Genomic DNA, 22459 nt, shown 5'->3' with positions numbered 1-22459 from the left:
CTTGCTCCCTCGATTCTGGCATCGGGAGCATAGTTGCGGGATTAACCGGGCTGGCCCGGACGATATGGAGATTAGGAGCTTCCAAAACTGCTGTCCAGTGGGTCCATCTAGCTGCCGTCACCTGAGACATTATATTCATAGACAGCAAAGCATGTACGGTGTGGGGACACTTGACAATCAGCTTTTGGTCGAGGACTAGACCCGCAGTGATCATTACCGCTCGACATGTATCTTCCATAGCCCTTAGGCAACTTCCCCATCCGAGGGCTACCACATCCAGTTTTAGAAACATAGAAACATAGAAAATAGGTGCAGGAGTAGGCCATTCGGCCCTTCTAGCCTGCACCGCCATTCAATGAGTTCATGGCTGAACATTCAACTTCAGTACCCCATTCCTGCTTTCTCGCCATACCCCTTGATCCCCCTAGCAGTAAGGACCTCATCTAACTCCTTTTTGAATATATTTAGTGAATTGGCCTCAACAACTTTCTGTGGTAGAGAATTCCACAGGTTCACCACTCTCTGGGTGAAGAAGTTCCTCCGCATCTCGGTCCTAAATGGCTTACCCCTTATCCTTAGACTGTGACCCCTGGTTCTGGACTTCCCCAACATTGGGAACATTCTTCCTGCATCTAACCTGTCTAACCCCGTCAGAATTTTATATGTTTCTATGAGGTCCCCTCTCATTCTTCTGAACTCCAGTGAATACAAGCCCAGTTGATCCAGTCTTTCTTGATAGGTCAGTCCCGCCATCCCGGGAATCAGTCTGGTGAACCTTCGCTGCACTCCCTCAATAGCAAGAATGTCCTTCCTCAGGTTAGGAGACCAAAACTGTACACAATACTCCAGGTGTGGCCTCACCAATGCCCTGTACAACTGTAGCAACACCTCCCTGCCCCTGTACTCAAATCCCCTTGCTATGAAGGCCAACATGCCATTTGCTTTCTTAACCGCCTGCTGCACCTGCATGCCAACCTTCAATGACTGATGTACCATGACACCCAGGTCTCTTTGCACCTCCCCTTTTCCTAATCTGTCACCATTCAGATAATAGTCTGTCTCTCTGTTTTTACCACCAAAGTGGATAACCTCACATTTATCCACATTATACTTCATCTGCCATGCATTTGCCCACTCACCTAACCTATCCAAGTCGCTCTGCAGCCTCACAGCATCCTCCTCGCAGCTCACACTGCCACCCAACTTAGTGTCATCCGCAAATTTGGAGATACTACATTTAATCCCCTCATCTAAATCATTAATGTACAGTGTAAACAGCTGGGGCCCCAGCACAGAACCTTGCGGTACCCCACTAGTCACTGCCTGCCATTCTGAAAAGTACCCATTTACTCCTACTCTTTGCTTCCTGTCTGACAACCAGTTCTCAATCCATGTCAGTACACTACCCCCAATCCCATGTGCTCTAACTTTGCACATCAATCTCTTGTGTGGGACCTTGTCGAACGCCTTCTGAAAGTCCAAATATACCACATCAACTGGTTCTCCCTTATCCACTCTACTGGAAACATCCTCAAAAAATTCCAGAAGATTTGTCAAGCATGATTTCCCTTTCACAAATCCATGCTGACTTGGACCTATCATGTCATCTCTTTCCAAATGCACTGCTATGACATCCTTAATAATTGATTCCATCATTTTACCCACTACCGATGTCAGGCTGACCGGTCTATAATTCCGTGTTATCTCTCTCCCTCCTTTTTTAAAAAGTGGGGTTACATTGGCTACCCTCCACTCCATAGGAACTGATCCAGAGTCAATGGAATGTTGGAAAATGACTGTCAACGCATCCACTATTTCCAAGGCCACCTCCTTAAGTACTCTGGGATGCAGTCCATCAGGCCCTGGGGATTTATCGGCCTTCAATCCCATCAATTTCCCCAACACAATTTCCCGGCTAATAAGGATTTCCCTCAGTTCCTCCTCCTTACTAGACCCCCCGACCCCTTTTATAACCGGAAGGTTGTTCGTGTCCTCCTTCGTGAATACCGAACCAAAGTACTTGTTCAATTGGTCCGCCATTTCTTTGTTCCCCGTTATGACTTCCCCTGATTCTGACTGCAGGGGACCTACGTTTGTCTTTACTAACCTTTTTCTCTTTACATATCTATAGAAACTTTTGCAATCCGTCTTAATGTTCCCTGCAAGCTTCTTCTCATACTCCATTTTCCCTGCCCTAATCAAACCCTTTGTCCTCCTCTGCTGAGTTCTAAATTTCTCCCAGTCCCCAGGTTCGCTGCTATTTCTGGCCAATTTGTATGCCACTTCCTTGGCTTTAATACTATCCCTGATTTCCCTTGATAGCCACGGTTGAGCCACCTTCCCTTTTTTATTTCTATGCCAGACAGGAATGTACAATTGTTGTAGTTCATCCATGCGGTCTCTAAATGTCTGCCATTGCCCATCCACAGTCAACCCCTTAAGTATCATTCGCCAATCCATCTCAGCCAATTCACGCCTCATACCTTCAAAGTTAGCCTTCTTTAAGTTCTGGACCATGGTCTCTGAATTAACTGTTTCATTCTCCATCCTAATGCAGAATTCCACCATATTATGGTCACTCTTCCCCAAGGGGCCTCGCACAACGAGATTGCTAATTAATCCTTTCTCATTACATAACACCCAGTCTAAGATGGCCTCCCCCCTAGTTGGTTCCTCGACATATTGGTCTAAAAAACCATCCTTTATGCACTCCAGAAAATCCTCCTCCACCGTATTGCTTCCAGTTTGGTTAGCCCAATCTATGTGCATATTAAAGTCACCCATTATAACTGCTGCACCTTTATTGCACGCACCCCTAATTTCCTGTTTGATGCCCTCCCCAACATCACTACTACTGTTTGGAGGTCTGTACACAACTCCCACTAACGTTTTTTGCCCTTTGGTGTTCTGCAGCTCTACCCATATAGATTCCACATCATCCAAGCTAATGTCCTTCCTAACTATTGCCTTAATCTCCTCCTTAACCAGCAATGCTACCCCACCTCCTTTTCCTTTTATTCTATCCTTCCTGAATGTTGAATACCCCTGGATGTTGAGTTCCCAGCCCTGCTCATCCTGGAGCCACGTCTCCGTAATCCCAATCACATCATATTTGTTAACATCTATTTGCACAGTTAATTCATCCACCTTATTACGGATACTCCTTGCATTAAGACACAAAGCCTTTAGGCTTGTTTTTTTAACACCCTCTGTCCTTTTAGAATTTTGCTGTACAATGGCCCTTTTTGTTCTTTGCCTTGGGATTCTCTGCCCTCCACTTTTCCTCATCTCCTTTCTGTCTTTTGTTTTTGCCTCCTTTTTGTTTCCCTCTATCTCCCTGCATTGGTTCCCATCCCCCTGCCATATTAGTTTAACTCCTCCCCAACAGCACTAGCAAACACTCCCCCGAGGACATTGGTTCCGATTCTGCCCAGGTGCAGACCGTCCGGATTGTACTGGTCCCACCTCCCCCAGAACCGGTTCCAATGCCCCAGGAATTTGAATCCCTCCCTGCTGCACCATTGCTCAAGCCACGTATTCATCTGAGCTATCCTGCGATTCCTACTCTGACTAGCACATGGCACTGGTAGCAATCCCGAGATTACTACTTTTGAGGTCCTACTTTTTAATTTAGCTCCTAGGTCCTTAAATTCATTTCGTAGGAACTCATCCCTTTTTTTACCTATGTCATTGGTACCAACGTGCACCACGACAACTGGCTGTTCTCCCTCCCTTTTTAGAATGTCCTGCACCCGCTCCGAGACATCCTTGACCCTTGCACCAGGGAGGCAACATACCATCCTGGAGTCTCGGTTGCGGCCACAGAAACGCCTATCTATTCCCCTTACAATTGAATCCCCTATCACTATCGCTCGCCCACTCTTTTTCCTGCCCTCCTGTGCAACAGAGCCAGCCACGGTGCCATGAACTTGGCTGCTGCTGCCCACTCCTGATGAGTCATCCCCCTCAACAGCACTCAAAGCAGTGTATCTGTTTTGCAGTGGGATGACCACAGGGGACCCCTGCACTACCTTCCTTGCACTACTCTTCCTGCTGGTCTTCCATTCCCTCGCTGGCTGTGGACCCTTCTCCTGCGGTAAGACCAACTCGCTACACGTGATACTCACGTCATTCTCAGCATCGTGGATGCTCCAGAGTGAATCCACCTTCAGCTCCAACTCCGCAACGCGGACCGTCAGTAGCCGGAGGTGGACACACTTCCCGCACATGTAGTCGTCAGGGACACTGGTGTTGTCCCCGTGTTCCCACATGGTACAGGAGGAGCATATCACATGACCGAGCTGTCCTGCCATGACTTAACCCTTAGATACACTTAAATTGCCGACAACAATGTTAAAAGTTACTGACTAATAAAGAAAAAGAAAAACTACTCACCAATCAGCAGCCAATCACTTACCACGTTGGCTGTGACGTCACCTTTTGATTTCTTTCTACTTCTTTTTTGACTTCTCTCAGCTGGAGCTGCACCGGTACGCCTCTCTCGACTCCCGCCTCTCTCGACTCCCGCCTCTCTCGACGCTCCCCGGACTGCTGAGCCTTTTATAGGCCGCTGCCTCTCTCGACTCCCGCCTCTCTCGACGCTCCCCGGACTGCTGAGCCTTTTATAGGCCGCTGTCTCTCTCAACTCCCGCCTCTCTCGACGCTCCCCGGACTGCTGAGTCTTTTATAGGCCGCTGCCTCTCTCGACTCCCGCCTCTCTCGACGCTCCCCGGACTGCTGAGCCTTTTATAGGCCGCTGCCTCTCTCGACTCCCGACTCTCTCGACTCTCCCCGGACTGCTGAGCCTTTTATAGGCCGCTGTCTCTCTCGACTCCCGCCTCTCTCCACACTCCCCGGACTGCTGAGTCTTTTATAGGCCGCTGTCTCTCTCGACTCCCGCCTCTCTCGACTCCCGCCTCTCTCGACGCTCCCCGGACTGCTGAGTCTTTTATAGGCCGCTGCCTCTCTCGACTCCCGCCTCTCTCGACTCCCCGGACTGCTGAGCCTTTTATAGGCCGCTGCCTCTCTCGACTCCCGCCTCTCTCGACGCTCCCCGGACTGCTGAGCCTTTTATAGGCCAAATAATAGCCAATAGGTCTTTGCCAATCCCCATGTTCTTGTGTCAGTATAGCTGTCATATATCCTTCTTTCTCATGGACAAACAGGGTAAATGGCTTACCACTGTCGGGGATTCCCAGAGCCGGTGCCGAACACAAAGCCTTTTTCAAACTCAGGAAGGCGTCTTGCTGTTCCTTAGTGAGGGTGATGGCTTCTTTAGAGGCACGTTTCCCCTTTAAAATATCATTCAATGGCTGAGCAAGCTGTGTGAAGGAGTCAATCCAATTTCTGTTAAAGTTACACAATCCCAAAAAAGACCTTAGTTCCTGAATAGTGGTGGGGTTTTTAGCAGCCCAAATGGCTGCAGTTCTATCTTGGGTAAGTTCTCTCTTTCCTTGTGAAATCTTTTGTTCCAGGTATACAACCTCTTCTTGGGATATTTGTGCTTTGTCGATGCTGGCTTTATGTCCTTTCAGCCGAAGGTGGTCCAGCAAAGCTAGTAAATCTTGTTCATGCTGTTCTTCTGTGTTTGAAGCTAGCAAGATATCGTCTACATATTGGATGACTGTGGATGACAGGGAAGGTAATTTTCGCAAATGGCTTTGTCAAGCCATGTGGAATACCGTAGGGCTGTTGTGGAAACCCTGCGGTAACCGGGTCCAAGTATACTATTGTCCTTGGACCGTGAAAGCAAACCACTGTCGAACCTCCGGTGCCAGAGGCACCGACCAAAATCCGTTGGCCATATCTATAATCGAGAAATATTTATGTTCCGGTTTGAGGGCATTAAAAATGGTGGAGGGATCTGCGACCAAAGGAGCTTTTTGATCAATACACTGGTTAGCTTTCCTATAATCGACAGTCAAACGCCAAGTCTCATTAGATTTCTGTACCGGCCATACGGGGCTATTGGAGGAGCTATGCATTTTAGTAAGCACCCCTTGTTTCTCCAATTGCTGAATAACCGGTAAGATTACCGCGATGGCAGTTGAACTGATGGGATACTGTTTAGTGCATGGAGGCTTGGTCCCAGTAAATGACGCAGGCTCCATCTGGAGTAGGCCACAATCGTTCTTATCTTTAGCCCATATCGGGTGTTCCTTCAATTCTTCTTTCTTCAAAGTTCTAATTGACCATGTCACCCGACCATCCTCGAAATGCAACGATGAATCTATTTGGATTAGAACGTCCATTCATGACTGGAGTTCAGAAGAATGAGAGGGGACCTCATAGAAACATATAAAATTCTGACGGGGTTAGACAGGTTAGATGCAGGAAGAATGTTCCCAATGTTGGGGAAGTCCAGAACCAGGGGTCACAGTCTAAGGATAAGGGGTAAGCCATTTAGGACCGAGATGCGGAGGAACTTCTTCACCCAGAGAGTGGTGAACCTGTGGAATTCTCTACCACAGAAAGTTGTTGAGGCCAATTCACTAAATATATTCAAAAAGGAGTTAGATGAGGTCCTTACTGCTAGGGGGATCAAGGGGTATGGCGAGAAAGCAGGAATGGGGTACTGAAGTTGAATGTTCAGCCATGAACTCATTGAATGGCGGTGCAGGCTAGAAGGGCCGAATGGCCTACTCCTGCACCTATTTTCTATGTTTCTATGTTTCTATCCAGAATGGCGTGGTTAGTTCATGTGGACCCAGCCCTACAAGTATCGGTGTTGTCCTTTTAATTTCCATTTTATGGCCCCCAACTCCATAGGCTATACCATCCAATGGCAAAAAGTTTCCATATTGCATGTTAATTCCGCCCCTGTGTCTAAATGATAGTCCACATCCTTATCGCCCATATATAGCCCATCTCCCCTCTGTTGTATTAGTGCGAGGAGGGGGGCCAGGGTGGGCTCTAATCGTTTTTTGCTATCCCAAGTAACTCCTTCTGTTGTTGTATTGTCAGTCGCTTAAATGCTTCAATGAGGTCGTTATCTTGTGACAAGCCTGGTTTGTTGGCTGAATTGTATCCCTGGCTGCATCCTCTTCCCCAGCCATGACCTTTCTGTTTTGCCCTGCACGTCTTGGCCCAGTGACCTTCTTTCCCACAATAATGACATTTTCCAGGTAATTTTCCTAATGACTGTTTATCGGAATCCTGGGATTTCCATCCCATAGCCTGTACAGCTTGTACTTTAGCTCCCATATCCCGATCTAATTGGTTACATCGATCCACCAATGCTGCAAAGGTAGTTCCTCTACCTTCCCAGTCCGGTAACACTACCTTAAGCATTTTGGACAGTTCTGGCTTTAGACCTGCCACGAAAGCTGCTTTCAGGGGTCCAAACACTTGTTCATCCATTTCCTCATCTGTATTATTCATACCCGAATGTTCTAGCCACGTGCATCTAAACCGCTCGTCATACTCCAGGACCTCCTCTGTTCCTTTCTGTTGGCAGGCTGCAATTTTTCCTCAGTCTGTCTTAGCTGGACTGAAGGCTTGCAGCCAGTGTTTAATCGCCTCCCATCCTGCGTCTAATTCTTGCTCATCCTGCCCCAAAGCTTCTTCTACCTTGTCGTGCAATTTTCTTCCCTGTGTTTTTGGCACCATTATGGTCAAAATTTGCACTCCGTTCCAGGGATGAAGTTGATATATATTTCTTAAGCGGTCCAATTGGTCCCACATTTTTACTCCCCCTTTCTTTGGATTGGGCAATTCCTTGGGCCATTTATCAATTTTCTCTGGGTCTGCCGGATCATGAACTAAGTATTTTTTATACAGCCTTTGTTTTGTTTTTTTGTTTCCGCCCTCATCCGCAGCTCTTCTGATTTGACTACAACTCGTCTTTTTTTAAACGGGGCAAAGCGCACCCTAATTCTTCATCCTCCGACCCTGTATCATCGGAGGACTCAGAATTCGTATCTATTCCTCGGTCGTGTCTTCGGGTTTGCGCTTTTAATTTATCCAAACATGGGTACCCTGGGAATTGACCTATACATTTTCCTTTTCCTATTACGGTCTCTTGACCTAATGATTTTTTCCATTCTTTAATTTCACCTTTAAGATCTTTAACTTCTGCTTCCAGCTTTTCAAGTTCAATCTTTTTCTGTCGCAGCTGTGCACAAACAGCTTGCAATTGGTCCTTTGTACTGGTCAGTTCTCGATCATGTTGGGAACACATTATAATTTCATTCCGGTTTCGGATCTTTCCCATAACGGCTAGGGACCATCTAGTTCGCTCTTTATTTTTCATACGGGTCATTTTTCCCCAGACCCTTTTAATCTCGTCCAAGGACCATTGTCCTTTGGAGCTTCCGTACTTTTGTTTGATCTTAATACAGGGGTTTTAGATCAATTGAATTGTTGCTCTATATATTCTTTCAACTGTTGGAGAATTAAATCTAGCGAAACCTCAGGTGGTGCTTGCCCACCTTTAACAGTTGTAGGCAATTCTTTGCTCTTATCTCCTGCTGCCATAATACTGATTTCTTTACTGGGGTCTTGAGTCGTAGGCTTTCTAGCCGATCAATAGGTCGGTGATTAATTAACTAACACACCGCCGAACTTAGACGTCTATGGGACCTCGAGCCGACTACCAACCGGAGGGTTCGCAAACCAAAGGCTTGCGGAATCGCGTAGAAGGAGAGGCGAATTTAGACTTTTGACCGAGGACTTTTATAAAGAGGAGTCCTCACCTCAATATGTAGGTCCGATGTCCAAAATTCAGTTTCTTTCCTCAGCGATCATGTTCGTGACGCCAAAATTGTTAGATCTCTTAATTTCCAATTAAATACAAACTCCGATTGTAGTTTTAATGTCACTTTACTTTGGCAGACAGCAACAAGCTCTTGGCTTTAAGCCAGGTCTTTGTCCTTCTGAGATACACATGGTCAAAATGGCTGTACTTATACCTTGATCAATTTATAGAAAAGAACTCGCCTTCTTTGACCTTATTGGCTCAATTAATAGTCTTTTAACCTTTTAATTGGCTCGCTACCCAAAGGTCCTAAAATATCAAGTTGATTGATGACTTATTGCAACATGCTCCCACTCACGTAGCATCTCTGACTTGGTGTCTGTGAATTTTCACAGCCTGTCTAAATGCAGTCTGTTTGAATTCTCTATCAGGCCACGAGGCCATTCTTTGCAAGCTACTGGATGCCGAATCCCTAGACCTGAGCAAGGCCATCACGATAGCCCAGGCACTCATATCCACGAGCGATAATACCAGACAGATATTTTCCCAGTATCAAAGCTCACTGGCAAGTACTGTGCATAAAATAACGTTGCTAGCAGGCAGAACTGCAAAAAGCAGGGCCTACACGTCTGCAGCTGCAAGACCTAGGATGATTCAGAGTCCGCCATCGAGCATAAATGCAAATCCATTTGCACCATGTTGGCGCTGTGGGGGTAATCATCGAGCCCATCAATGTTGATTCAAGCACTACGTGTGCAAAGGCTGCGAAACAATGGGCACCTCCAGCGAATGTGCAAGTGCTGCGACTCACCACGTGGCAGAGTCAGCAGAGGATGATCGATCCGGCACGGATCACGCAAAACAAAAGAGAGGCAACTCAACCCAAGGAAGAAGTGTATGGGGTACACACCTTCACCACCAAGAGCCCTCCTATCATGTTGAAAGTCAAATTGAATGGAATTCCGGTATCAACGGAGTTGGACACAGGGGCGAGTCAGTCAATTATGAGCCAGAACACTGTACACTAGAGTTCATCCAAAGCTCTGCTGCCCATGTGCTAACTCGCACCAAGTCCCACTCACCCATTACCCCTGTGCTCGCTGACCTACTTTGGCCCTGTGCAGCAACGCCTCGATTTTAAAATTTTCATCCTAATTTTCAAATCCCTCTATGGCCTCGTCCCTCCTCATTTCTAATCTCCAGCCCCAGAACTCATCGGCGCTCCTCTAATTCTTGCCTCTTGACAATCCCCGATTTTGAATGCTCCACCATTGACAGCCAGGCCTTAAGCTGCCAAGGTCCTAAACCTCTCTTTTCTCCTAAGACACTCCTTTGAACCTACCTCTTTGACCAAGCTTTTGATCTGCCCCAATATCATTGTGCCCAAGTATTAAGTACCTAGAAATGATCAGATAGCAGCAGCCTCCACCTCTCTCTCCAACACCCCCCACCCCCCCGCCCCCACCACCACACCCTGACCTTGAAAGCCCCCTTCTCCAATCTCATGATGGTCCTGTCCAGGAGCATCCCTCAACTCCCAGGACAACACCCACCCACCCGACCCCCCCCCCTTCCCTCAGCTCCCAGGACACCCCTCCTAGTGCAAAAACCATTGGCTACCCTTTCAGTGGGCCCAGACCCCAGCGCCTCTCGCACCCCTCCCAATAAGAGGACCTCTCCCATTGATCCCAAATCATGGGGCCTGTCCTATTATTCCTGGAGGTCCCTTCCTGCAGTGCTCCTAGATATTCCTAGCACCTGCTACCAGTATTCCCAGACCCCAGGAGGTGCCGCAAAGTATTAACTTGAATGCAACATTAATTTGGTCTATGCAGAACATAAGAGCATACATAAGAACATAAGAATTAGGAACAGGAGTAGGCCATCTAGCCCCTCGAGCCTGCTCCGCCATTCAACAAGATCATGGCTGATCTGGCCATGGACTCAGCTCCACTTACCCGCCCACTCCCCGTAACCCTTAATTCCCTTATTGGTTAAAAATCTATCTGTGACTTGAATACATTCAATGAGCTAGCCTCAACTGCTTCCTTCGGCAGAGAATTCCACAGATTCACAACCCTCTGGGAGAAGAAATTCCTTCTCAACTCGGTTTTAAATTGGCTCCCCCGTATTTTGAGGCTGTGCCCCCTAGTTCTAGTCTCCCCGACCAGTGGAAACAACCTCTCTGCCTCTATCTTGTCTATCCCTTTCATTATTTTAAATGTTTCTATAAGATCACCCTTCTGAACTCCAATGAGTAAAGACCCAGTCTACTCAATCTATCATCATAAGGTAACCCCCTCATCTCCAGAATCAGCCTAGTGAATCGTCTCTGTACCCCCTCCAAAGCAAGTAACCTTAAGTAAGGTGACCAAAACTGCACGCAGTACTCCAGGTGCGGCCTCACCAATACCCTATACAGTTGCAGCAGGACCTCCCTGCTTTTGTACTCCATCCCTCTCGCAATGAAGGCCAACATTCCATTTGACTTCCTGATTACCTGCTGCACCTGCAAACTAACTTTTTAGGATTCATGCACAAGGACCCCCAGGTCCCTCTGCACCGCAGCATGTTGTAATTTCTCCCCATTCAAATAATATTCCCTTTTACTGTTTTTTTTCCCAAGGTGGATGACCTCACACTTTCTGACACTGTATTCCATCTGCCAAACTTTAGCCCATTCGCTTAACCTATCTAAATCTCTTTGCAGCCTCTCTGTGTCCTCTACACAACCTGCTTTCCCACTAATCTTTGTGTCATCTGCAAATTTTGTTACACTACACTCTGTCCCCTCTTTCAAGTCATCTATGTATATTGTAAACAGTTGTGGTCCCAGCGCCGATCCCTGTGGCACACCACTAACCACCGATTTCCAACCCGAAAAGGACCCATTTATCCCGACTCTCTGCTTTCTGTTAGCCAGCCAATTCTCTATCCATGCTAATACATTTCCTCTGACTCCACGTACCTTTATCTTCTGCGGTAACCTTTTGTGTGGCACCTTATCGAATGCCTTTTGGAAATCTAAATACACCACATCCATCGGTACACCTCTATCCACCATGCTCGTTATATCCTCAAAGAATTCCAGTAAATTAGTTAAACATGATTTCCCCTTCATGAATCCATGTTGCGTCTGCTTGATTGCACTATTCCTATCTAAATGTCCCGCTATTTCTTCCTTAATGATAGTTTCAAGCATTTTCCCCACAACAGGTGTTAAACTAACCAGCCTATAGTTACCTGCCTTTTGTCTGCCCCCTTTTTTAAACAGAGGCGTTACATTAGCTGCTTTCCAATCCGATGGTACCTCCCCAGAGTCCAAAGAATTTTGGTAGATTATAACGAATGCATCTGCTATAACTTCCGCCATTTCTTTTAATACCCTGGGATGCATTTCATCAGGACCAGGGGACTTGTCTACCTTGAGTCCCATTAGCCTGTCCAGCACTACCCCCCTAGTGATAGTGATTGTCTCAAGGTCCTCCCTTCCCACATTCCTGTGACCTGCAATTTTTGGCATGGTTTTTGTGTCTTCCACTGTGAAGACCGAAGCAAAATAATTGTTTAAGGTCTCAGCCATTTCCACATTTCCCATTATTAAATCCCCCTTCTCATCTTCTAAGGGACCAACATTTACTTTAGTCACTCTTTTCCGTTTTATATATCTGTAAAAGCTTTTACTATCTGTTTTTATGTTTTGCGCAAGTTTACCTTCGTAATCTATCTTTCCTTTCTTTATTGCTTTCTTGGTCATTCTTTGCTGGGCATATCCAGGGCATATCACAACAGGGTTTACAAGTATGATTATAAGTGCAGCAATAACAATGAAATCTTTAAACTACAATTAATAGTGTCAATTGATTTAGTTCAGGTTAGTTAGTAAAAGAATATAAAAATGGAGACTTCCCAGGATTCTCATAGGCACTGTTACAGTTACCTTTTAGACCTGCCAGATAGGAGGCACTGTAACGCTCGCTGTAGCTAAAAATCAAGCCGGTCACCCAATGCTGCATGTTCTCTCCCTGCTTTCACCTCTGTGCTGCTAACCTTTCACAACCCATCCCCAAGCTTGATCGGAATCCCGAGGCCACAAATACTCATCAAAAACAAATTAATGGCTCTCGAAAACCATTAAACCAGCTCCCCACAATGTACCTTGTGGTGGTGTGGGAGCCTCAAGACTGGGTTCAGATTAAGGGGGTTTGGTGGAGGGAGGGGGAGTGAGGGAAAGGATATTTCTTAAAGAGTTCCACAAAAGTGACCTGGGGAAACCAGTATTACCTAAAATAAATATTCAGTCATATCCATTGTGTTCCAATGGGACTAGGCTTCCCTGGCTCAATATTTCCACTGTCCTACAACAAAGTAAGACCAATTCATTGTGTCCCAGTTGGCCATTTACCTCGAAGATGCACTTGTCTACCAGTTCGCTGGATGACTCAGGACATGGGGTGGCTACGCGTGGAATTGTTAGTTTTGACTTCTTCCAATCAGTTGCGGCAAGTCAACTCCTGCCTGAAATTTTAATGTCTCCTCTTGGAAGGGAGACACGCGATTCTATTCTAGTGGGGTTAAACTAACCCCGTCATTAAACTGGATTTCTTAATATAAGACCCACCCATGGTGTTCTGTTGCCTGTCGAATGCCCTCTCTTGGGTAGGAGGGCCTTTACCCTAGTCTCCAGCGGTGCCGCCTACTCTTGTTGCTTTTGGGATAATCCAAATCCTAAAGAAAGGCGTCTTGGTGATCAAAAATAGCCACACACGGCAGATGCTGTAAATGTGAAACAGCGTCTGTGGAGAGAAGAGTCAAATCGGCCTTTCATGTGTGGAAGTATCGACTTACTCCACGGCCGATTCCTAACCAAAATCACTAAATGAAAAACCGTTCCTTACTAAAACGGAGCTTTCGGAGGCGAATACTGTTGATCAATCTCCCGTGTCCGACCTTTCTGGTACTAACTCCGTTAAGTAGACTGGTGAAGATCAGCACAGAACACCCACCCTTATCGCACTCAAACACTCGGTTCAGGCTCAAGGTTGGCTCGTAAACTGTTGTATTTCAGGCGAAGAAGGTTGCACAATTTGTAAACATGAACCGTTCACATGAAGAAGTATCTAACTGACATCATCCATTTGAAAGCATGTAACTTACCCTGTCCGTTCGCTCTTCAGTTCTATCCAGCAGACGCTGTCGTTCCATAATTATCGCTGAAACAATCCGCACAAATCTAATCCCTGAAAGTTCTTTTTAAACTTCTCCGGTCTTTCACTTAAGAAACACCAAAAATCAGACAGAAATGCACGCTTCTCCCAGACTTTCTGGACATTTTTTTTAAATTTGAAAGCATTTTTTAATTAGAAAAGCATTTTTTTTTAGTTCGAGCATTATTAATATAGAGTTAATCGTGCCATTCATCGCCATTGCGATCGAATTGATAGCAAGACAGCCAGGGAGTCAATAAATGTAATTTCATTAGAAACTGACATACTCGGCGTATCAGAAACCGTAAAATCTTACAGTCCCCATTTTATCTTTCATCATAAATATTAGCCGGAACTAATGAGTTTTGATCCGCTTAATGTTATACATGTGACAACTCCCAGAGCTCGTCACGGATGCCCGTTTTATAAATGCATTTATTTTCTACAGTAAGATCCGACCACATAGTACCTTTCTTCTACGGAGACGATCCCCACCTTGTCGAGATTCCATTGCTGGCGACGTTGCTTTGTGCGTGAGGAGTTTGACGACAGTTATATATGGACATTAACTAACCTATAATTCTTAACCTGATAATTGCAACTACATCCTCCAGACCACTGGTTGGACCTTGGACCAAACTAGCACCCGTCACAGAAGTCAGTACAAAGCAGTGATCAAAGTGAACTCTCCCACTGATTGCCTGACAACGATTTTAAGTTAAATTATAAATCAAGTTCTAGAACCCAGAAATAAACAAATTAAACTTTGTCCGTTAAACAAATCAAATAAAAATTTGGTTGGGGGGGGGGTGGCGGGGGTGGTGATGCACTCCAGTCTCTCCGGCGCTCACCTCTCACGGAAGGCCGCGAGCGTACCGGTGGACACTGCATGCTCCATCTCCAGGGACACCCTGGCTCAGATGTAACCGCGGAAGAGAGGCAGGCAGTCGGGCTGAACGACCCCCTCGACCGCCCGCTGCCTGGACCGGTTAATGGCCATCTTGGCCATGCCCAGGAGCAGTCCTAACTGATTGCCTGATAAGCTTGGTGAACTCTTAGCAGAAAAGAAAAGACTTGCATTTATATAGCGCCTTTTGCCACCTCAGAGGTCCCAAAGTGTTTGACAGCCAATGAAGTATTTTTAAAGTGTAGTTACTGTTGTAATATTGGAAATGTGACAGCCAATTTTCACAAAGCAAGGTCCCACAAACAGCATTGTGATAATGACCAGATAATTTGTTTTAGTTATATTGTTTGAGGGATAAATATTGGCCAGGACACTGGGGATAACACCCCTGCTCTTCAAAATAGTGCCATGGGATTTATTACGTGCACCTGAGACAGCAGGCAGGTTAACATCTCATCCGAAAGACAGCACCTCTGACAGTGTCAGCTTAGGTCTTTGTGCTCAAGTCTCTGGACTGGGACTTGAACCCTCAACATTCTGACGCAGGCGAGAGTGCTACCAATTGAGCCACGGCTGAGAAAGTAGGATCTTTTAGGACTGCCATCAAGAAATTCTTTGCATAAAGAGAGATCAATGGATGGAATTGACCCGTGGGTAGCAATGTTCCCTGTAAGCTACACTTTGTTCTGTTCAGCATGTTTCTCTTAATGCACATTCCCTTTAAATTTCTGCGTATACACGGTATTTACAATGAATGACCCGGTGAGCGGCCTGCACGGGACCTTTCTGATTATTGCGTGGCTGCGCATGCAGCACCTTAGCAGGAAAGCTGCTGGGTAGAGCAATGGGGCAAAATATGGTTGACCGTTAACTGCCTTCTGAAATGGCCACTCAGTTGGAAGGCGAACTGCCACCTTCTCAGGACAACAAGGGATGGGCAACAAATGCGGGCCTTGCCTACATCCCGAGAATGAATAAAAAGAACCCTGGGGTAATAATTGGATTTCACTTCACCTGTTTTTAGGGCACTCAATAAATCCACAACCTACCAATTTTTATGCAAATCACACATGACCGAAACGCACAAGAAGTGCATCAGTTGCCATGTATGGTTAGTTGCCCCCGGTACCTGCTTGAAACAAGGCCAGTGATCTTGCTGACCTCAACAGGTCCGGGGCAGGCAACATCAGTGGCGGCTCCCAACCCGCTGATGGCTCCATCCCGCTCTGCAAAAAGAACTTCCCGATTGGGCTTGTTAAGCCCGCCCAGCGTGTTTCCCAGCCAATTAGAGGAAGCGGGTCTGGTGATGTAATTTGATGACGCGTCTTCAGTCGATTTCCTTAAAGGGACCGTGGGCAACTTTATTTTGAGAGTTGTGTTGTCCGTGTTCTACAGCATTGAGGTGTTGCAAACACTGACGAGCACTACAAAAAGGTGCACGGCTCCACTCATGCTCTCCCATCACTCCCTCCAGATGCTTATGGAGGGAGTCACAGCACACAGGGTGGTTCTCTTCCCTTTCCATGGGCAGAAGATACTTCCCCAGGAGACCAAAGCAGCCTGTTAGCACATTGCAGAGGAGGGCATAAGCAGGGATGTCATCAGGAGGACCTGGGTGCAGTGCCACAAACCTTTCAATGATCTCAGTAGATCATGAAACCGTTATTTCAAATCCACACTCAACCTCATCCTGCCTCTCATCACATCCCCATCACTCTGCCTTCCCTATCCTACTCCTGCATATCCTTACTCACACCAACTTACCTTGGACCTCTACCCATCCCTCTCTATCTATATTATCACATCCCCATCTCACTAGCTACCCCTCACACTCACCCTCATCCTGGTGCAATCACAACAACTAACAACACACAAGCGTAGCCATTTGGGTGTTTTATCTAACACTCATGTAGAGTTTCTGTTAATGTGCTGTCAAACATTGAAACCTTTATTTTCAACACTTTGCATTCTTGGACTGATTTGTGTGCACCTTTGACATAACGGTACCCACCCCCGCAATGGTCATGAACGTGAAAGAAATGGCTTGGGCATTGTAGGAATGCTTTATGGTGTTAGTGTGAGGTGTTCCCAACCTGGTGCATCATGTGACAGCCAGGGTTTACAGCATCAAGCAAAGTAAATCTGGCCATGGAGAGGCCATCCCTGGGATCCTGGGCAGTATTGAGGTAGGGTGCTGATGCAATCTGTCCTGTGCAGCATCAGGTGATTGTGGAGAAGGTTGGTGGTGTTGTTATTGGTGCTGCTAGTGTGCCTGGTGCCTGGTGTACCTAGTGTCCCTGTGACAGGGACTGTGGCTCTCATATTGGAATGTACAGCCACCTAAGGACTCATGTTAAAAGTGGAAGCAAGTCTTCCTCGATTCCGAGGGACTGCCTATGATGATGATGATGTGCCTGGTGCTGCTGGTGTTGGGGTTGATCGTGGTTGGATTCAGAGGATCAAGGTGAGAGAGTTTGAAGGACACCTATGCTGATGTAATAGATACAGCTGAAGTAGAGATGACAGAAACGATCTGCCAATGGTGGGAGAATTAATGTGGTCAGACTGGATGGAGACTTGTGTAAAGACTTGCTGCATGGTGAATCTGTTGTGGAAATGCATTGAGAAAGAAGTTGTGGCTGAGGGAAGATATCTCTGTTCAGTGGGAGCTTTTACTGTACATTTGAAGCTGTCAACAGCTGATTCAATGGCCACTGAACTGCTTCAGCTTGACAGACGAGGTCCACAACCAGCGTGGACCCTGTGGGCAACCTGTTAAATGCAAAAGGTAAGCTGAAAATCATTCTTCGGTGGCTCTAAACGAGCCACTAATTACCTGAATTACCTCTGCCACTGCCTGTCGGGCCTGCTCAGCGCTGGCAGACCCGACATCAGGAAAAGTCCTGACCCGCTGTGAAATAAAATTCTTTCCCACCCAACCTGCCACCAATCACGCCTGCTGACCCCCCCCCACCCCCACACAAAATTCCGTCCAAGCAGTAGGCTTGCAAATAATGGGCCTAGCGCCCAGTTAAGGCCTCTTTGCTAAATTGCAGTATTGCCAACTCTCAACACGATTTCAGAGTAAAACAAAGCTTTGCCTTGTGATTTTTTTGGGGAAAATATATGTGATTTGCGCAAGAACTTTGGACTTTCTTACTGTCCCCGTTGAAAACGGTGCATTCTAATTACTCTGTAGATCAGTGCGACTGGAAAGAAATGCATGGGGATGGCTTGTTTAATTTACCATAACATGTGTCAGTTAAAACACTCGGCTTTATTGTAGTGGACAAAGTTACATTAAACTGCTTTAGTTATGGTGCTTTCTACCCACCTTTGCTCTAGTTTCTGAACTTTGCTGGTGTCAACTTTTTCTCCAGAAAGTTTGCAGTAAGTTTGTCAGTAGAAATGATTTGAAAGTAATATATTTGTAAATGTTTTGTGTTACGTGGCCAGAAACGAAGGGATTTACATTTAAATGAAGGGTTTTTATCCTCTCATGTCTCTTAATTTAGCTGCATTCAAAAATAGCAACAGAAAATCAACACTGCGTTCCTAACTCAATAAATATATAAAGCATTTAAGTTTTAAATGTGGTAAGATATTGCCCACCTGATGAATCTTGGGAATATTATTCCCTGGCTAGAAACAAGTGCGTGTCTGGGTTTCCACTGGCATTTTTTGCAAAGAACAGCTTAGCACCCATTTAAGCTGGATTTTCAGCTCATTTGCGCACCATTTAGCACCTCGGCAGGGCACAAAAATGATTATTTGAGCCGTGAAACGAGGCACACAAGATTTTGTACCCGGCGAAATTTTGCCAATGGTTTTGTGGTGGTGCTAAAACTTACCGCCTCACTGCTGTTTTGACCGTTGGGATGATGTAAATCGTCGTGCATCGTTGCACTAGCGCCCCAGCCAGAACTTTCGAACATTTCGCCTGATTTAGCGTCCGCCCGAGGACCTGCCCAGAAAAAGCAGATGGACCCAGAATGCACCAAGCGCTAACGGCGTCATGTTGAAAGCGGAGGAGAAAGTTGCAGTTGTGAGTGATTAAAAGGATTGGGAGAAGAACGCTGTGTTACTGCATACTTTTGATTGTGAAGTTTTATGTGAGTTTCTAGTTTGTTTTATAAAGGATATTTAAGGACATTTTAAAAGATGGGGGCTATGCTAGGTCGGGAGCCGTTCATCCCGGCTGCTATTGCTATATGGCTTCAAGCTGGAAGAAGGCTTATTGTTGATCGTTTGCAACATAATCAAAGAGGTCACAGACATATGGGGAGGAGGCCTTACCCCCACGAGTTTACAGGGAACAGCGCTCATACCTCCAGCTCTCTGAGGCATAGTGCGTTAGAAGGCTGCACTTCCGAAAAGAGATGGTCACAGAGATCCTACAGACAGACCTACAGCCTACCAGCGGCAACAGGACTGCACTGCCCGTCGAGGTGAAGGTGACTGCGGCACTTGCCTTCTAGGCCTCCGGCTCCTTTCAGGCATCAGCGGGGGACATATGCTCCATCTCACAGCATGCTACACATTGCCAGGTGACTAATGCATTGTACGCATGCAGGATGGGCTTCATAAACTTCCCAATGACCAGGGAGACCTAAAATGAGAGGGCTGTAGGTTTTGGATGATTTGCTGGCTTCCCCAAGGTTCAGGGTTCCCGTAACTGTACACACATCGCCCTGTGAGCACCTTTACAGAATGCTGAGGTTTACCGAAACCGAAAGGGATTCCAATCCATGAACGTACAGATCGTCTGCCACCATACTCAGTGCATCAAAGGCAGTCGGTGCCCAATATCCAGGGAGCATCCATGATGCTTTCATCTTGTGATAGTGCAGTGTCTCATACATGTTCCAGCATCAACCACAAGAGGCTGGATGCTCGGGGACAAAGGTTACGGCCTCGCCACCTGGCTCATGATCGCCCTGCAGGGGAGGACGAAAACCCCTCATTTTACCCAGAAGGAAAAGAGCTGTGGGATCTGTCTGTGCTGCAGCAGGCCAGTGTCCTGGAAGGAACAGGGAACCCAGAACCAGATGTGGATTGAAACTAAGACGGTGTGGCCTTGGCAGGGCAGTTATTGGACGGGGGAGGACACCGGAGGGCCAATGGTGGGACAGAGTCAGCACGAAGCAAGGGACTCCAAGCTAATGGGAGTGCCCTTGCTCGAAAACTCGGGACTGACTCATCACCGATACCGGGCTATTGTCTCCCCCACGTTTACACTATGGAGGGATATTATGCAGGCCTTAAGAAAACTAGGGGACCCAAAACAAACCAAGGGCCTACACAATGACTACAGGAGGCCCACACCCTGCCAATCCAATTAACACCTACTCAACCCTTGATTAAGTTAACATCAGGGATGGCCAGTGGAAAAAACCCCGCAAAATCCAACACTGCTGCATTTTTCAAAAATCACAAGTCCACCAATGGGAAGGATTTATTTCAGCACGAAAGTCTGGCTGGATAACTGGATATAAGAAGGGGTTTCTGCCCCGACAAGTTGTTCCGTTCTCGTGTTCCAGCAAGCAGTCAGCCTTTCGACACAGAAGGAAGACCAGTGTCCGAAGACACCGAAGACAGAAGAAGCAAACCACCATCCCGAGACGGCATCAGTTCAGCCTCCTTTCGCTACTGGAGACTGAACCTTTTCTTTTTCCACAAGGATCTTCCCCTGAGAGCTGGACTCGGGTAGATCCACAGCAACAAGAAGACGCAACAACAACCAAGTTTCCAAGAAAATCACAACCGAAAAATAACTTCAAGATCCTGAAGATAGCAAAAGGAGAACCCCGAAACCGCATTTTGACCTGGAAAGACTGTGGTGAGTATAATCTCTGGTCCCCAGAACTCCCAACTCAGTTAGGTCAGGAAGGTGGGAGGTTGGGCATTGCACTGCTGTTAAACTTGTGTAAAAATTTTCGTTGTGTCCGTTTAGTGGGATTTAGGGGGATTGTTTTGTTGGTGTATTGCTGTTTGTTAAGATACACTTTGTCAAATAAATTGGAAACTTAAAGTTCCTCTTGGAATCGCCTCGTCTCAGTTCTATTGTATTACATCTCCTGATCGTGAGTCTTGTGTCAGAACAGTGTAAGGGAAGCCAGGAGTGCCTCGAAAACGCTCAACTGTGTGCCACAGGCTAGGGAAGAAAGGGGTTAGGAGTGTTTGACACTCACAGGTGCCTCACAGGCTAGTCATAAGCTGTGGGGACGCACGAGTCTCAAAACCCCCTTCATAAGCTGTGGACACAGTCTCCCCAGGAGTGCTCTTGCAGCACTCAGGGTACCTCACAGGCCAGACATAAGCTGTGAGGGCAGAAGCCCAGAGAGAGACACCTAAGGCACAACACTCCCCAGAACTCCTTACAGCAACCCCCCCCCCCACCGGAACCCTCAGACACAAGCCAAGCATCGCTATAATGAGAGCCATGCAGCCACACGCAACAGCGTCGAACAGACAATTGGAGTGCTCAAGCAGCGATTCCGATGCCTGGACTGCTCTGGAAGCTGTCTACAATACTCCCCTCAGCAGGTCTCTGAGTTCATTGTGGTGTGCTGCATGCTACACAACTTAGCCATCATGAAGGGACAGGAATTACAATGGGGATTGCAGGACCACCTCAGGAAAGCGGGGAGGAGGAAGACGAGGAGGAGGAGCCCGGCTTCTGACTGGCTAGCCTCTTCATCGGCGTCGCCAGTCACAGGTGGTTTGGGTTTGGGTGTGACAGTGGAAACACAGAGAGTATGGCGGGATAGATTATGGACTGCATCACCTACCCAAGCTGAAGCAGAGCTGGTGCCTGTGATGTGCCACACTCTCCGGGACTCCACTGTTACTGCTGGAGGCCACCAGCCTCGTGTGGGCATTGATGGCCTCGCTGGTATCACGGTTCGCACTGACAATCTGAGACCCTACCTCCATAATGGTCGCTGTGACTGTCGATGCTCGCAGAAATCCTTCCCAAGACACCAAGGAGCCGATGGCTGAACTGGATGCTCTCCCTGGACATTCCCACCATGTCCAGTTCCATGTCTGCTTGTCTGTCAACAGACCGACTTTGCCGACTCACCCTCCGGAGAGATGGCCTGCGGGATTCAACCCCAGCACTGTGTTGCTGTACACCACTGGTCCCAGGAGCCTCACATTCCTCGAACCCCGAGAACATCACGTCGTCCCCAGAGGAGCTGAGTGCCGATGGTGGAGCAGGGGTCGTAGAATGTTGCGCCGGAGTCGGCTCATCTGTATCCTCCTCCTCCTCCAGATGATGGCCTGACATGGAGGGGTCCCTTGAGGGATGCGGTGCCTGTGGCTGGTCATCTGGAAGTAAAAAGCAACAGACGCGTGGTTAGCAGCAGGGGAGGGGGCAGGCTGACATGGGGAAGGTCTCATAGCACAGGTTAATTTGAAGGTCCGCCGCTACTCCATTATATCTAGACCACAGACACTGTCCCAACCTATCCCAGGGAGTGTGCAGGACTTACCCTTAGTATCCGAGTGGGGGTCAGTGCCCCCAGTGGCAGTTGGCCGACCAGTGACACCGATGAGGCCTGCCACTCGCTCCTCAATGTCTGTGAGTGGCAGGGTCTTAGAAGGACCGTTGCCTGTCCGTACCTGCTCGCGGCGATTGTGTGACTT

General features: G+C 47.2%; 1 protein-coding gene across 1 annotated transcript in view; it reads right to left on the bottom strand.

The window, feature by feature from the left end:
- Nucleotides 1–21854, bottom strand: part of LOC139269231 (solute carrier family 2, facilitated glucose transporter member 11-like) — a 133559-nt gene extending 111705 nt beyond the window's left edge. Inside the window, exons 1-3 of the mRNA XM_070888321.1 lie at nucleotides 21740–21854; nucleotides 18661–18773; nucleotides 15971–16198 (exon numbers count right to left, since the gene is read on the bottom strand). Of these exons, the coding sequence (XP_070744422.1) occupies nucleotides 15971–16198; nucleotides 18661–18773; nucleotides 21740–21854 (456 nt within the window). The remainder of the gene's footprint in view (nucleotides 1–15970; nucleotides 16199–18660; nucleotides 18774–21739) is intronic.
- Between the last annotated feature and the right edge of the window lie 605 nt (nucleotides 21855–22459).

Source organism: Pristiophorus japonicus, chromosome 8 (assembly GCF_044704955.1).
Source record: "Pristiophorus japonicus isolate sPriJap1 chromosome 8, sPriJap1.hap1, whole genome shotgun sequence".
NCBI lineage: Eukaryota > Metazoa > Chordata > Chondrichthyes > Pristiophoridae > Pristiophorus > Pristiophorus japonicus.
The sequence above is the reverse complement of the archived record's forward strand: the minus strand, read 5'-3'. Positions and strand labels throughout refer to the sequence as shown.